The sequence below is a fragment of the Mobula birostris genome, chromosome 9, assembly GCF_030028105.1.
Source record: "Mobula birostris isolate sMobBir1 chromosome 9, sMobBir1.hap1, whole genome shotgun sequence".
NCBI lineage: Eukaryota > Metazoa > Chordata > Chondrichthyes > Myliobatiformes > Myliobatidae > Mobula > Mobula birostris.
This window is the reverse complement of record NC_092378.1, coordinates 119,322,604-119,339,726: the sequence shown is the minus strand read 5'-3', so window position 1 is coordinate 119,339,726 and position 17,123 is coordinate 119,322,604. Positions and strand designations below refer to the sequence as shown.

At 40.9% G+C, this 17,123-nt stretch overlaps 1 protein-coding gene across 2 annotated transcripts in view; it reads left to right on the top strand.

Moving 5' to 3' along the window:
• The window catches only part of sdk1a (sidekick cell adhesion molecule 1a), a 744,722-nt gene that overhangs the window by 611,237 nt on the left and 116,362 nt on the right, over positions 1 to 17,123 (top strand). For both annotated transcript variants that reach the window (XM_072268711.1, XM_072268712.1), the window contains 2 exons: positions 729 to 844; positions 6,420 to 6,606. In XM_072268711.1, the coding sequence (XP_072124812.1) occupies positions 729 to 844; positions 6,420 to 6,606 (303 nt within the window). The remainder of the gene's footprint in view (positions 1 to 728; positions 845 to 6,419; positions 6,607 to 17,123) is intronic.

Here is a 17,123-nt window from a genome sequence, read left to right as displayed (position 1 = left end):
CAGTGGACAACACAAGCAACTTTTCAGTTCATTTTGCCGACTTCTGCTAGGAAGCTCGAGATAATAATATTCAATAACGCTTGTATGAAAGGAAATAATCTCTCCATGTTTAATATTTTTTCTCAATCTTCTCTTTATAATTTAATCAAAGTGAAAACCAAGCTATTACCCCTATTTAATTAACTGGTTGATATATTATACAGAATTTCATTATTCTTTAAGCATAGTAGAGTAGAGTCTACTCACTTTGCCAGTAGAAACCCCAGTTTATTTTGAATACCAGGTCCCATTATCATCCGGTCATTGTGCTACAAACTGAAACTGAATGCCCCGGATCATACAACAATAGAGTGTAACTTAACCTGAGAATGTGTTTAGAGTTCAATGCATTTCTTAAATAATACCTAGGTAATAATATCTATTGGCATCACAAGATTATTCATTAAAATGACCATTATCTTCAGACATCCATTCAAGCAACTATTTGATTGACGCCAGCTATCTGAAGAGAGTTCTTCCATTTCATTTTCTCATTTTCATCAGGTTTAAGGGCTCAATATCCATCTCTTTATCAGATTTAATTATTGTGTATGTTTTGTGTGTATCCATGCATTTGATCCAGCTGTGATAATTGCTTCCTACAGTGTATAATTTATTTCAGTTAATTGTAAAGTCATTGATTCTAATGATTTTCTGGTGAAATTTCTTCCTTTGCTCTTTAATTTCAGTTCCATCAGCTGCTCCAGGAAATGCAACAGCAGAGGCTGTGAGTCCTACACAGATCCTGGTCATGTGGGGACCAGTTCCAGAATCAGATCAAAATGGACTGATACTAGGATACAAGGTATCACGTATCATTGACTTAATTAAAGAGATAAACATAAAAAGACAGAAGGGTCCGTTCATGTCATAACATGAAAATGTGACTGTCAAGTTCCCCTTTCCAATGTTAACCATGTAATCTCCCAAGAAAGATAAGAGCTAAAAGTAAACTGTACTGACAGCAAACAGACCTGATGAGGAAAACACAGAAAAAAATAGATTGATTCAGGGAACTCTCCAAGCATTGATATGAAACACTTTTAAACATGAGTAATGAGTAACTTCTAATGTAACAAATATTTGAATGCAGAGTAATTGAAAATTTCAAGATCGTGCTCAGTAATTTTTTTTTTTATGAGCTGATATTGTCAAAGGACGTGGAACCAGAAGGCGTAAATAGATCTGAGTTGTAGATAGGCCTTGATCTATTAGAGTGGCTGAAATTCCTTCTTCTGTTCCTATATTCATCAATGCCACTACTGCGCAGATTTTGAAATGATAGAGTATTAATCTGATGTTGTTCCATTGCCATGCATATCATGTCTCTACAAAGCTCAGTTCATCCTGTTTAACTCTGCTGGTTCAGAAATGAAACATAATCCATCCAATGTGTCACATAGTTAGTAAGCAATTTAAAATGAATCCGGAATTTTTACTTTAAACCTTCAAGACTCAACCATATGCTCAGGCCAACTCTACATATAAATACTAAAATGCTGTTTTGCTAAAACCCTGGGTTATCATGTTGGTCTGGCAGAAGATCAGATGTTTCTTGTTTGATAGCTCATTATATAAATAAGCCCTAGAAAAAAATATATGATTGATGTACATGTGCATCATAATGTATAAATACAGCCGGACAGTAGGCCAAGTCTAATAACATTATTAATCTACTTACTAAACACATATTAGTCTAAAGGTCATCTGTGCGATTTTGAAATATATGCACTGTTTAATGTTTTCTTGTATGTTCTCGTTATTTTCATGATTCTGTTCCTCCGGTTACTTCTCATCAGTTATCTCATGAAAGAGCTGCAGTGCTAGCCTTGGAAACTATTATCAATGTTGTGCCATGGTTGGCCTTCACACAGTATTCAATGCCTAATTATTTAACATCAGAAAATAATGTATATATACTATGATGGGAAATGAATAAGATTACATTTGTGCAGTTTCAAGCCTTCAGCTAGACAAAAAAATTGTGCTACAAATATTTAACTATCATTAAATTTTAAATATGTTTATTATTTTTACACAGAATATGGTCTATATTTTTTAAGAAATGAAAAATATTTTCTGTACTGTATGATTCAAAGGGTTAAAAAAATTCCCATAGCAAAATAGAGAATATTCTACGGAGTTTTTAAATTATTTCTGTAACTGACTTAAAGGCTTTCTCAGAAAGGAGAATTAAAGCCATATTTCATCATGTTTCCATAGTCTAGTCTTTTAATAATGGTCAAATATGGCTTTATAAACACATAACTCTAGAAGTGGTTTAATTTTACTTATTTCTTTTTCTTGTCATGTGGATGACAATGCCAAGGCATATTTATAGTTCCTCACTGCTTGTCGTGAGAAAAAAAGCAGTGGTTGACTTATTGATGTTGGAGAAACAGCAATTTATGCCCATGTGAAAATGAAATGTGATGCTTTTGAAGTGTATAATTTCTTGGATTTTTTAAAAATGGGTTTGTCTTGGGAAAACTGTCATTATTCAAGAAGTAAGTTCACCTGTGATGTGATAAAGGTATTCACTTCCCTTGCCAGCCTTCATGTAAAAAAATAAATACTTTTTAAGGGAACATAGGACAATGTAACCAGTACAGGCCCTTCCTGTACTGTGCTGATCTTTTAACTACTCCAACATCAATCTGACCCTTCCTACTTCATAGCCTTCCATTTTTCTTTCATCCACGTGCCATCATGCCCTTATTGTATCGAAAACTGGCACTGCATTCCACACACCTACCAAGCTGTGTGCAAACAAAAACCTGCCACTGATATCCCCCCGCCCCATACTTTCCTCCCAACCGCTTAAAGTTATGATCCTGAAAGTCATGTCCACTCTGGGAAAAAGTCTTTGGCTGTCTTCTCAATCTATGCAAGTCTTAACAACCCTATCAACTTGCGCTACAACTTTGAGGCATCTATGAACATGAATCCCAAGATTCCTCTGTTCCTCCCATTGGTAAGAATCCTGCTATTAATCCTGAATAACTATCTTCAAGTTCAACTCTCCATTGTGAATCACTTCACACTTTTCTGGATTGAACTCCATCTGCTACTTCTCAGTCCAGCTCTGCAACCTATCAATGTCCTGTTGTAACCTACAACAACCTTCTACACTATCCACACCACCACCAACCTTCATGTCATCTGCAAAGTTACTACCCCACCTTTCCCCTTCTTCATCCAAGTTATAAAAATCACAAAGAGCTGGGGTCCCAGAACAGATCCCTGCCAAACACCACTGGTCACCACCCTCCAGGCAGAATACAATCCATTTTCTACCATCCTCCGCCTTCTGTGGGCAAACCAATTCTGAATCCATGTAGCCAAGTTTATCTGGATTCAACGCCTCCTGCCTCTCTGAATAAGCCTACCATGGGGATCCTTGTTAAATACCTTATTAAAATCTATATACACCATACCCACTGCTCTGTCTTCATCAATATGTTTTGTCACTTTCTCAAAGACTTCAGTCAAACTTGTGAGGCATGACCTGCCCCTCATAAGCCATGTTTCTATCCCTAACTAAAATATGCTTCTTCACACGCTTATAAGTCCTCTCTCTAAAAATCCTCTCCAATGATTTGCCTACCACTGATGAATTTCTCACTGGTCTATAATTCCTAGAGTTCTCTCTATTATTTTTCTTGAACAAAGAAACCACATTTGTCACCTTCGAATCATCTGGCACTATTCCTATAGCTATTGAGGCTGTAAAGATCATCTCTAAAGGCGCAGCAATCTCTTCCCTCGATTCCCATAGTAACCTGGGGTATGTCCCATAAGGTCACTTATCTATCGTAATGTTTTTCAAAAGTTCCACACATCCTCTTTCTTAAAGTTGACATGTTCCAGCATATCAGCCTGTTCTGCACTGACTTCACATTTGTCACGCTCCCTCTCATTGGTGAATTCAGAAGCCAATTACTCATTAAGGACCTCCCATATCTTCTCCGACTCCAGACATGTTTCCTCTTCTATCCATAACTGGTCCTACCCTCACTCTAGTCGTCCTCCTGACCTTCACATGCATATACAATGCCTTAGGCTTTTCATTAATCCTATTCGCTGAGGCCTTCTCTAGCTCTCCTGAGTCCATCCTTAAGCTCCTTCATAGCTGTTTTGTAACTTTCAAGAGCCCTTGTTTCTTACAACTTAAATTTTTTTCTTCCTCTTGTCAACCCTGGCTCCTTCACCCTGCCATCCTTTCCCTGCTTTAATGGGAGAAAGATATCCAGAACCCCATGCAAGTTGACCCCAAACAACGTCCACATTTCCATTATATATTTCCCCAAGTACATCTATTCACTGTTTAGCCTAATAGCATAATTCATCCTCCTCCAATTAAATACTTTCCCATACTGTCTGCTCTAACACTGTCCAAGGCTTTGCTAAAGGTCAGGGAGTTATGGTCACTGTCTCTGAAATGCTTTCCCACTGAGAGGTCTGTCATCTGACCAGGTTCATTATCTACTACTAGATCCAGTATGGCGTCTCCTCTGGTCATCCTATCTGCATGTTGTGTCAGTTCATTAGGTGTGTACTTCTTGAGTGCAGCTAACAAACTGATATCTGAACCTTTTGCACTAAGGAAGTGCCAATCAAGATTGGGGAAGTTGCAGTCACCATGTTAGTGGGGCAGGGGGAGGGGGGTTGCTATAGAATACTCCCAATAGTGTGATTGCTCCCTTTCTGTTCTACTTTACCCACAGTGACTTAGTAGACATTCCCACCATGATTTCCTCACTTTCTCCAGCTATGATATTATGATATGATACAATCCTTGATTCATAATGCCACTCTACCACTTCTTTTACCTCCCTCCATGTCCCTTTTGAAACATCTAAACCATGGAACATCCAGTAGCCATCCCTGTCCTTATTGGCAACCATGTCTCTGTAATATCCACAAAATCATTGCTCAATGTACCGATCCATGCCCTAAGTTCTTTGCCCTTGTTCCTCATACATCTCACATGGCAATAGACACTTTTCAACCCATTCTACTGACTGCAATTATGCCCTTGCAACTATCTACCCTTCCTCGCGGTCTCTCTGCAGGCTGTGTCTACCTTTACACTTATTGTCCCTTCCACTGACCTATCATTCTTGTTCCCATCCCCCTGCCAAACCAGTTTAAACCCTCCCCAACAGCTCTAGCAAATTTGCCTGCAAGGATATGGTCCCTCTTGAGTTCGTGTGTAATATATCCCTTTTGTACAGGTCATACTTCCCCCAGATCCCAATGATCAACAAATCTGAAACTTTAACCCCTACACTGATTCTTCAGCCATATATTCATCTGCCAGATGAACCTATTCTTGCCCTCACTGGTGAGTGGGACAAGCAGCAATCCAGAGATTGCCACCCTTGATGTCTTGCTTTTCAGCTTCCAACCTAGCTCCCTATATTCTGTCTTCAGGACTTCATCCCTTTCCTGTTTGTTGGTACCAATATGTACCACAGCTCCTGGCTGTTCACCCTCCCCGTCTGGAATGCTGTGAACTTGATCTGAGACATCCCTGACCAGAGCACCTGGGAGGCAACATGCCATCCAGGAGTCTTTTTCATATCCACAAAATCTCCTGTCTGTTTCCCTAACTAGTCAATCTCCTCTTACTACCACTCTTCTCTTCTTCCCCTTCCCTTCTGAAGAAAGCGATTGACTCTGAATAAGAAAGCACATTGTATGATTGTTAATCCTAACATCAGAATAACTTTATGTATATATTTTCACATCATCAGACCTTCCAAAGTGAAGTCAGTGAATTAGATGCTTTGAGCAATTATTCTGTTGTATGGGTAAATATAGCAAGTGAATATTTCCAAAGTAAGATCCTGTGTACATCAGTGAGTTGCTAAACAGTTAATTGACTAACTAATATCAAAAATGAGTAAACATCTCAAAAAATTCCCCTGCTTTCGTTTTGAAAATTGTCATGAAATATGTTGTTCATCTTATCTGATAGACAGAACCTTAATTCAATATCTCATTTGAATAAGGTATCTCACTCACTGCTCATATTTGCTCCTTCTTGAATTGAGGTTTTGTTTGTGGTTTATTTTCTCTACCTTATTTAGCATCTTTGATTCATCATCATGAATTTTTGCCTCAGGGAGAAGCAATTTCCTTCTTCAAGTCCTATTTCTAAGATCTTGCAATTGAGGAACAGTTGTTTGTCTGATAACATTTTTTGATTTAACTTGTCATTATTTAATGTTATGAGCTTAAACTTTTAAGAGATACTTCAAAAATTTTGGCAAGTAAAGCAGACTGTTAATTCAAATTTAAATATGTATGAAATGAAATGAAAAATGTGCACTTTAACTTGTGGAGCTAAACCATACATATATATCCTGTCCTAGATCCTGTACCAAGAGAAAGGTTCTGAATCTACACAAACACATCTAGTGAAAGGAAATTTTACACACTCTGTTGTTTTGAACGGTCTGAGGAAATACACTCAATATGAGATTCAAGTTCTGGCATTTACCAGGATTGGGGATGGAGTACCATGTTTCCCAGCTCTAATGGAGAGGACGAAAGATGATGGTATGTTGCAATATATATTTCTTCCAAAGGTTCAGACAAATGCTGGTGGAAAAGGATAATCTGACCTAATTGCACTTCCTGATTCTAGGTTTACTGTATTACAGGTCACGGTACATCTTATTCTTCCAGGCTACCAATCCTAATGTTAATAAAGTAACACATATTTATGAAATGCAGTTTTAAATCTTGAGCATTCCAAAATGTTTTAGCAGACATATCTTGATTTTCCATATCATGATTCTTTTTGTTTGAGCAAATACAGCAACACGCAGTGAGGTGATGGTATTGTGCTCATCCAATTATTTTCTAAATCTCCCTACATCAGCCCAAAGGGCAGAGTTCTAGAGCACCGTAAGCTTCTAGCTCTGCTAGACAAAACTTGTGCTTCAAATGTATCCCATCCAGGCCTCATGTTATTTTATAATTCTTGATTAAATCTCCCCTTAGCCTAATTTGATTCAATGAAAGCACCCCCAGCCTTGCTCATAGCTAAGATTCTCCAATCCCAGCACCATCCTTGTAGACTTCCTTTGTAAATTCTCCAGGACTGGCAGATGCCAGAGTGCTAAGTGTGTTAGTAGAGGGTGGATGGGCAAGTGATCGTGAATGTGGGTGTCTGATGTTTGCACAGGAGCTAAAAACATCAGCAGCAAAGATTTGAATGGGTTAGTGCAACGGAAATGATAGAGATTTATGGAATACCCTTGTCTGGTAAAAGATAGATACTTGAGTCTCTTCTGTAGCAGTTCAGGATGTATGAAGCCTGTTAATTAATTCCAAATCAGTTCTCAATCCTCCAGTTCAGGTTTGCTTTAATGTTCTTGCAAGCCTCCATGGTGCCAAAGAATTTTGCACAAGTGACTTTAAACTAGCATTGTAAACAATTACACATGACCATTGGACTTTGTGTCATTAACACATCGTAAGCATGAAAAATCCAGTAATGATTTCAGTATGAGTTTTCTTTTCTGACCTGAAGTGACACGCCCAAACCCAAACTGTTTGGGTATCCCTAATAAGCAGCCATGAAAATAGTCAACTCTGTTTGAAGGAAGTAGGAAATGGAAAAACATTTCCTGTTATTTATCATATACTATTATTCTTTTTTGATATTTACACTCTGACTCCCAAGCAGTCTCAGTCCTGGACAGGTTATTTTCATAAACACCACTTGGAAGAAGCTATTGTCACTAAAACATCATACACTTCAAACCACCTAGTGCTGTGCCCCCTTCCAGCTCTGCTTCCCTCCCTGATGAGCTCAATTACTTCTACACTCGCTTTGACCTAGAGAACAAGGAGGTCACCTTCAAAGCGGATCTCCCACCTGGTGAACTGCCTGTCTCACTTTCCACCTCTGATGTTTGCGCAACCCTGAGCAGGGTGAATGTATGGAAGGCAGCTGGTCCAGATGGAATACTTGACTGTGTGCTCAGAGTGTACAGGGCAGTTGGCTGGTGTCTTCACGGACATTTTTAATCTGTCCCTGGCCCAGGCAGTTGTCCCCACAAGCTTCAAGATCGCCACCATCGTGCCAGTGCCGAAGCATTCCACTGCCACGGAACTGAATGGCTTCCATCCAGTTGCACTCACCCCCATCATTGCAAAGTACTTTGAGAAACTGGTTCTATCATATCTGAAATCCTGTCCGCCCACTACTCTGGACCGCCATCAATTTGCCTATCACACCAACAGGTCAACAGAGGACGCCACCTCCACGGCACTCCACTCTGCCCTGACCCACCTGGACAGCCCCAACACTTATGTCAGAATGCTGTTCATTGACTTTAGTTCGGCATTCAATACTGTGATCCCCTCCAAGCTGATAGCCAAACTTCACCGGCTTGGTATCAGCACATCCCTCTGCAATTGGACCTTGGACTTTCTGACTAACAGACCCCAATCAGTTAAATTAGACAACCTCTCCTCCTCCACTGTCACCCTGAATGCCGGCATGCCTCAAGGCTGTGTGCTGAGCCCTCTTCTGTACTCCCTTTTCACCTATGACTGCATTCCTGTACATGGTTCTAACTCCATAATCAAGTTTGCAGATGACACCATGGTGGCTGCCTGATCAGAGGGGATGATGAGACGGCCTACAGGGTCGAGGTCCAGCACCTGGCCGTGTGATGTGCCGACAACAACCTGGCCCTTAACACCCAGAAGACGAAGGAGATCATTGTGGACTTCAGACATGCTAGGAGCCACACTCACGTCCCCATCTACATCAACGGAGCTGTAGTGGAGCGTGTATCAAGCTTCAAATTCCTTGGTGTCCACATTTCCGAGGATCTCACCTGGTCCCTGAACTCCTCCATCCTGATCAAAAAGGCGCAACAGTGCCTTTATTTTCTGCGGAGCATCAAGAAAGCTCACCTCTTTCCCAGGATACTGACAGACTTTTACCGCTGTACCATTGAGAGCATACTCACCAACTGCATCTCAGTGTGGTATGGAATTGTCCCGTATCAGACCGCAAAGCACTCCAGCGTGTGGTGAAAACTGTCCAGCGCTGTCCAGCGGATTATTGGCACCCAATTGCCCACCATTGAGAACATCTACCATAAACGCTGCCTGGACAGGGCGAAAAGCATTATCAGGGATGCATCTCACCCTAACCATGGACTTTTTACTCTCCTCCCATCCGGTAGGTGCTACAGGAGCCTCCGCTCCTGCACTAGCAGGCACAGGAAGAGTTTCTTCCCTGAGGCTGTGACCCTGCTGAACCTCACATCACAGCGCCAAGCAGTATTGCACCCATATTGTACTGTCTCAGTACTTTTATATTTGTGTGCTGTAGCACTTACTTTTTATTCGCAGTTATTTTGTAAATAACACTATTCTTTGCATTTCTTGTCAGATGCTAACTGCATTTCATTGGCTTTGTATCTGTACTGGGCACAATGACAATAAAGTTGAATCTAATCTAATCTAATGCATAGCCATGGGTGTGTCCTTATTGATACTGTTAACTCACAGAGTGCCTCACAGTTGGGAAACATTGACACAGAAATATGTTTGTACTTGTATAATTCACATGTACATACACTAGCTATCTTGTATACATCATAAAGAATGTAAAGACATAATTTAGTCTGTTGCTAAAATTCCATCTGTAGAGATGAATTTATGGTAATTTTCCTTAATTTTTCAATGTAAGAATCATGTCCTGTTTTAATGAAGCTTTTGAACTTGATAATAAACAGGAGATATTTATTCTCAAATACAGTGGATTCCAGTTAATTGGACACAACGGGACCAACATATTTTGGCCCAATTAAGTGGTGCCTCAACTAGCCAAAGTTCCATAAAAATAGTTAAAAAGGTATAAAAGAGACAAAGTACCATTTAACCGAGTAACAAATTATGTATTTAAATGAAACACAGATCAAATTGGAACACTACCTATACTACTGGTGGTTGTCCGTCGATTCCCACGATAGCGAGAGTCCTGTGTGGGAGAGTTTTTAAAGTGGAAAAACCATTGCACTGGGACAGTTCCAGTCTCTCAACCTCGGAAATCAAGGTCCAGTAGGACGAGTGGACGTGACAACTAACAACCTCTCTGATTGCAGTGGAATACCTCGACTTCTGTCCCTCGTCAATGCTCTCCACAAGGCGTTGTATCTCACTGTAGATCTCACCTGCCCAGTCTGCCAGAGCTGACTTCACCTGTTAGGACAGGCATGTCCCTATCTCATCTGGGTACGTAATGCACCGGCTATCCTTACCTGGTTTAGCCCAGCTGCTGAAGCAGTGTCGCATGCAAATACATACTTGAAGCTACAGATGAGAGCTGAGTGTCCAGTGAGGACCAAAGGTAACATTCAAGATGATTGTCAATACTTTCAAATTCTTCGTAGTTCCTAAATTTTTGAAATAGTGAAATCCATTCATTTTCACTCCCGGCTGTTTCTGGCATCTCCAAGTTTGAATGATTAAAACTGCAGTGAGCAAAACAGTTCTGAATTGTCTTACTGATTATTTCTCACCGGCTATCAGTGACAAATATCACTGCTTTTTGAACACAAACACACGTAGCTGATGCCATTTAAAAATTGTTTGCTGTAAACATAGTGTTTAACAGCCACACAATATGCACCCGACTGGCACTGGTTAGAAAATGTTTGGCAACAGTCTCCTGCCCCAATTAAGTGGCATAGTGTCCCAATTAAACAAAGGAAATCCTGGCTAGTTTCTCAATTTTTTTTCTCTAAGAGTTATCCCAAGTAAGTGGCTTCCTCGTAACCGATGGCCCAATTATCTGGAATACACTGGATATGTAAAACTTTGGTGTCGGCTTATTTATGTGATTGAAATTCTTAGTGGGAGACAGTTTTATTGTCTTTAAATGAGCTAAATCAACTAAGTGAAGTTTCTACTAACTAATGTAACATACTCAGGCACTCTCAGTGTGATCCCCATCATGGTATTCGCCCTCTTATGTCTTGTCAATTGAAACTGTTCTTCCCTCCTCCTCTTCCTTCATTGCCAGTTGTGAGATAGAACAGTAAGCATGGACAAACTTGATGCAATAGACAATGATGTTCGACAATAGTAGACACTCTGATATAATTGTCCAATTCCCAATTTTCTTCTATCCTCTTGAAATAAGTTTAATTTCAGAGGCTGGAGCCAAAGGGTGATTGTTGTACTTGATGGAGGCCGATCATACCAGACCCATGGATTTGTGGTGGTGGCTTTGTGGAGCACTGCACTCACATGACCCTGAATATGTGATTTAAATTTTATTGAGATACAGCGCAGAACAGGCCCTTCTGGTCCTCGAGCCATGGCGCCCTGCAATCCCCTGATTTAATCCTAGCTTAATCACAGGACAATTTACAGTGACCCATTAACCCACCAACCGGTACATCTTTGGACTGTGGGAGGAAACCAGAGCACCCAGAGGAAACCCACACAGTCACGGGGAGAGAATTCACAAACTCCTTACAGGCAGTCGACGTCTCAGAATGAAACGTTTACTGTACTCTTTTCCATAGATGCTGCCTGGCCTGCTGAGTTCCTCCAGCATTTTGTGTGTGTGACTAACATTCAGTGTTCACTTCATTGGAAACACCTCTACACCTGCTCGCAAATGCAGATTTTTAATGAGCCAATCATATGCCTGCAACTCAATACCTAAAAGCATGCAGACATGGTCAAGCTGTTCAGTTGCTGTTTAAACCAAACAACAGAATGGGGAAGAAATGTGATCTAAGTGATTTTGACTGTGCAGTGATTGTTGGTGCCAAACAGGGTGGTTTGATTATCTCAGAAGCTGCTGATCACCCGGGATTTTCATGAACAAGTCTCTAGAGTTTACAGAGAATGGTGCGATAAACAAATAATATCCAGTGAGTGATAGTTCTGTGGGCAAAAACAGCTTGTTACTGAAAGAGATCAGAGGAGAATGGCCAGACTGATTCAAGCTGACGGGAAGGCAACAGTAACTCAAATAACCATACATAACAGCAGTGTTGTGCAGATAAACATCTCTGAATGCACAACACATCAAGCCTTGAACTGGATGGGTACAGTAGCAGACGATCACAAACATACATCAGTGGCCACCTTACTAAGTACAGGAGGTACCTAATGAAGTGGCCACTGAATGTATTGTGAGTGATAGCAAATAAATATTCGTTGAAATATAAGAATAGTTTTAAGGAGAAGTAGGAGGGTTCTTCAACTTAAGCTTTAGAAATTGGCAATTATTGAAGAACCTCATTAAGTAAGATTAAACTGCAGACTTTTCCTTTAGGTTAATTTCCTTGATAACATTTAGTATTAAGATCTGACTGGCACAAGTGGGCAGCAGGTAATTTAAAACTTGGACTAACATTTATGAATAATCATTAATGATCATCTAATTGAATAGAATTGTTGCATATGCAAATCCATGTGGATACTTATTGATTGTAAACACCCGTGAGGTTTGAAGCTGTTCTTTGGAACATTAAAAATTGTGATTCATTTCAAATTGTTCCACTAATTAAATCATGTTCGATTTCACAGGGTAAAACTGCTGATATGTCCAATTTTTGTTTCAGTTAAGCTGCTTTCTCCTAACCCTTGAAAGCCCGAGAAGAAAAGATATTTTTGTAATGTCTTCAGAGATAATTATGATATTATGTAAAGTAGTTTTGTTAAACAAAAGCAGCACCAGCATATAATTCAGACGCATTTGTGAAATTGGTGTTTAACTATAACTGGCATTTAAAATCAGTGTGGCAACTTGGTAGTGGACTAATTCTCGTAGGGCAATTATTCCATCAGAACTTTCAATCTCAGCTACAGCATTCTGTGGAATTGTGAATATCAGTGTGGCCAGTTCATCTAACAATCATAATTTTGCTTTGTTTAGCCCATAGCAGCATATGAACTGTATGATAAAAATAATAGATATTAAAAAATAAGTTTAAAATTTTATGGCTCATACAAAAAATTTTCGGTACTCAAGAAGTAAAGCACATATTTTACCTCTTCAAAGTAAAACGATAAGTACAACAAACCAGAAGGGAAAATTCTTGCAGCAAAGTATTTTTTTATTTTCCTTTTATAAGTCTTTTGGCAGATGACAAAGGTTTAATGCCATAATCAGGCTTTTTCATGAATATGACTATTGGAGAAATTGAACCTTGCCAGGGAGATTTATTTGGAAACCTGTGCTGTCATCTATTTTTGGCAGCCTTTCTACAAGTCTGCCAGATCCCAGTAAATCAAATGAAATATCTGCTGATGGCCTTGAAAGCTGCAGACTAGTTCAAACCAAGCCATAGGAATACATCTGTAATGTATGCCATTTTGTTGCCATTGACAACATTGCTGATAACCCCTGGCTGAATTTTTGTCACTACCGCTTGTCTCTTGAAAAATACTGTTCTGCACTTAAATTTATCTTCAAAGGTGTCAAGGTTTGTCCGAATTTTATTCTGATTCAATCTGGATGAAGAACCAGATTAACAGTAGTGAAGTAAACAGATTTAGTTTGTTTGATTCAACTGGAAATACCTCTGACTTTCGGAGCATTGTTTACCAGATCTCCTGTTTTTATTAGGTTTTATTCAAGTTTTGTATAAAAGAAATGCTCAATATAAAGATTTTAAGATAGGGACAGGATGTTTGACAAACTTTTCAATGCCAAAATCTGTCTCCTGTTCCCATGGGTTCAGCCTACCAATCTGGCAAAAGCAGAATTTATTAGTTGAAAGATTATACCAATTGTCAAAAAGGAAGGTAAACTTACAATACCAATATTAGATCTTCATGCAAGAGATGAAGAATCTGAAATTATGCTGATAAAAACACACAATCAATGATAACAATTTTTTTAATAAATTGAATAGACTTTGTACAATTATGTGCACTTATCTTTTTGGTGCTTGGAATGCACATTGCTCCCACTTAATATTCGAACATACAGGATTGACCTCTGGCAACAAACAGAAGCCAGAATCCCACCAAACAATACAGTGCAAGATCCCACAGAAATGTTGCCAGACGGGGCACTGCTTGACAGACGGAAGTGGTGCAATCTCAACAGAGCAAGAGTGGGAGTTTGTAGGATGGGAGACAATATAGTGAAGTGGGGTTTAAAGACCAGCGAGTCCTGTGAGTGTGGCGAAAGGGTGCAGAACGTTGAACACGTTCTGCGCAACTGCCCACTCTCACCTGACTTAGCTGACACTGACCTGCTCAACATCAGCCAAACAACACTGTCTGTCTGGTGTGACAAGCTACGATGATGACTTAATATTCAGTAACAGTGCTTCCGAATCACATACCCTCTTGAACATAGTGTCTCCATAGTGCCTGTGCCAGTTTTAAAAGGTGAGCAGGGCCAGCCAGGACTTGTCTGTGGAGCAGGAGATTGCCTAGGTTAATAGTATCTAAGGCTAATTAGCAAGGACCAATAAAGAGAAGTGGAGTTTGAGCAGAGTGGCCATTATGTGAGTGGGCAGTGTTAGAGTGGTTATGCTTTGGCTCAGTAGGCTTGGGCTAGAACTTAAGTTTGAGATGCTAGATGTAGGCAGGATGGTAGTTCAGGCAGTGGAATGCCTCTCCTGTAAGATGTGGGATTTCAGGGTGCCTAACAGTCTTTCTGATGACTGCATCTGTAGAAAGCACACTCAACTTCCGTTCCTGATGGACAAGGTCAAGGAACTGGAGCCAAAGTTGGATGCACTGAGGACCATCCAAGAGGCTGAAAACTTTTATTAGAGGTGGTCATATTGCGAATGCAGGCTTCAGGTAGTAGATGGGCACCACCTGGAGAAGTAAGCAGTCAGTGTAGAGTTCCCCTGTGGCCATTCCCCTCGGCAACTGCTGTACCGCTTTGGATGCTGCAGTGTACCTACCGGGCCACAGCAGCAGCAACCAGGCCAGTTGCACTGTGGCGGGCTGTGAGGCTCAGCAGGAAAGGGTAAAGTCAGGCAGAGCAGTAACGATGCGAGACTCGGTAGTTAGGGGGACAGACGGGAGATTCTGTGGCTGTGATGGAGAAGCCAGGATGGTGTATTGCCTCTCAGGTGCTAGGGTCCAGAATGTCTCAGAGTAGCTGCAGAATATTCTCAAGAAAGGGGATGAGCAGCCAGAAGTCGTGGTGCACGTTGACCCCAATGACAGAGGTAAAAAGAAGGAAAAAGTCCTGCACAGTGAGTGAAGGTAATTGGGGAAAGGTTGAAGAACAGGGTAGTCTTCTCTGGATTACTCCCACTGCCATGTGCTGGTCAGGGCAAGAATAGGATGGTTGTACACTTGAATGAGTGGCTGACGAAGTGGTGCAGGGGGCAAGATTTCAGATTTCTGGATCATTGGGATCTCTTCTGGGGAAGTTATGACCTGCACAAAAAGGACAGGTTACACCTGAACCTGAAGGAGACCAAGATCCTTGTGGGCAGGTTTGCTAAAACTGTTGGGAAGGGTTTAAGCAACACATGCAAAGTGCCGGAGGAACTCGGCAAGTCGGGCGGCACCTACAGAAAAGAGTAAACAGTTGCCGTTTTGGGCCAAGAACCTTCATCAGGACTGGAGAAAAAGGAAAAGTCAAAGTAAGAAGGTGGGGGCAGGGGAAGAAGAAATCCAGGGTAGTAGGTAATAGGTGAAACTGGGAGAGGGGGACAGGTGAAGTAAAGAGCTGGGAAGTTTATTGGAAAAAGAGATAAAGGGGAATCTCATAGGAGATGACAGAAGGCCATGGAAGAAAGGGAAGGGGAAGGAGCACCAGACGGTGATGAGTAGGGAAGGAGATGAGGTGAAAGAGGGAAATGGGAATGGTGAAGGAGCCATCGATGTTGTCTGACCTGCTGAGTTCCTCCAGCATTTTGTGTGTGTGTGTGTGTTACTTGAATTTGCAGCATCTGCAGATTTTCTCTTGTTCGGGAAGGGTTTAAGCCTGAGTGATACGGCTGAGTGTGGGGCAATTGGTACCCAAGTCAAGGCAGAGTGTAGTGAGACTGAGATGATAGGGCAAAATTGCAGTCACTGGGATGAGGTAAAGTGTGACATGGAGGCAAAATCAAAAAGGGTGATGAACACAGGAGTGAAGGTGTTATATTTGAATGCATGCAGTATAGGGAATAAGGTGGATGATCTTGTAACGCATTTAGAGATTGACAGCTATGACATTGTGGGCATCACTGAGACATGACTGAAAAAAGATCATAGAGGGCGCTTAACATCCAAGAGTACGCCTTGTATTGAAAGAACAGGCAGGTAGGCAGAGGAGGTGGTATGGCTCTGTTGGTAAAAAAAAATGGAATCAAATCCTTAGGAAGAGGTAACATAGGATCAGAAGATGTAGAGTCCTTGTGGGTAGAGTTAAGGTACTGCAAGGTAAACAGGGGAGTCAGTGAATTTTATTTACTTGGATTTTCAGAGGACATTTGACAAGGCACCGCACATGAGGCTGCTGAACAAGATAAGAGCTTGTGGTATTACGGAAAGGTACTAGTTTGGATAGAAGATTGGCTGATTGGCAAATAATTGGAATAAAGGGTGCCTATTCTAGTTGGGTATAGGTGACAAGTGGTGTTCAGCACGGGTTGTTATGGAGGCCACCTCTTTTCATGTTATACATCAACGATTTGGATGGCGATATTGATGGCTCTGTGGCCAAGTTTGCAGACGATGCAAGGATAGATGGAGGGGCAGGAAGTGCCAAGGAGTCAGAAAGGCTGCAGTGATTGGTCATAAACTTTGGTACAAGGAATGAAAGCAGGAAAATTCAAAGATCAGAGGTACAAAAGGACTTGAGAGTCCTTGTGCAAGGTTCCCTGAAGATTAACTTGCAGGTTGACTCTGTGGTAAGGAAGGCAAATGTAATGTTACTATTCATTTCGAGAGGACTAAAATATAAGAGCAAGGATGTGATGCTCAGACTTTCTGAGACGTTGGTCAGACTGCTCTCTGAGTATGCGAGCATGTTTTGGGTCCCTTATCTAAGAAAAGCTGTGCTAGCATTGGAGAGGGTCCAGAAGAGTTTCAAGAGTGTGATTCCAGGAATGAAAGTGTCA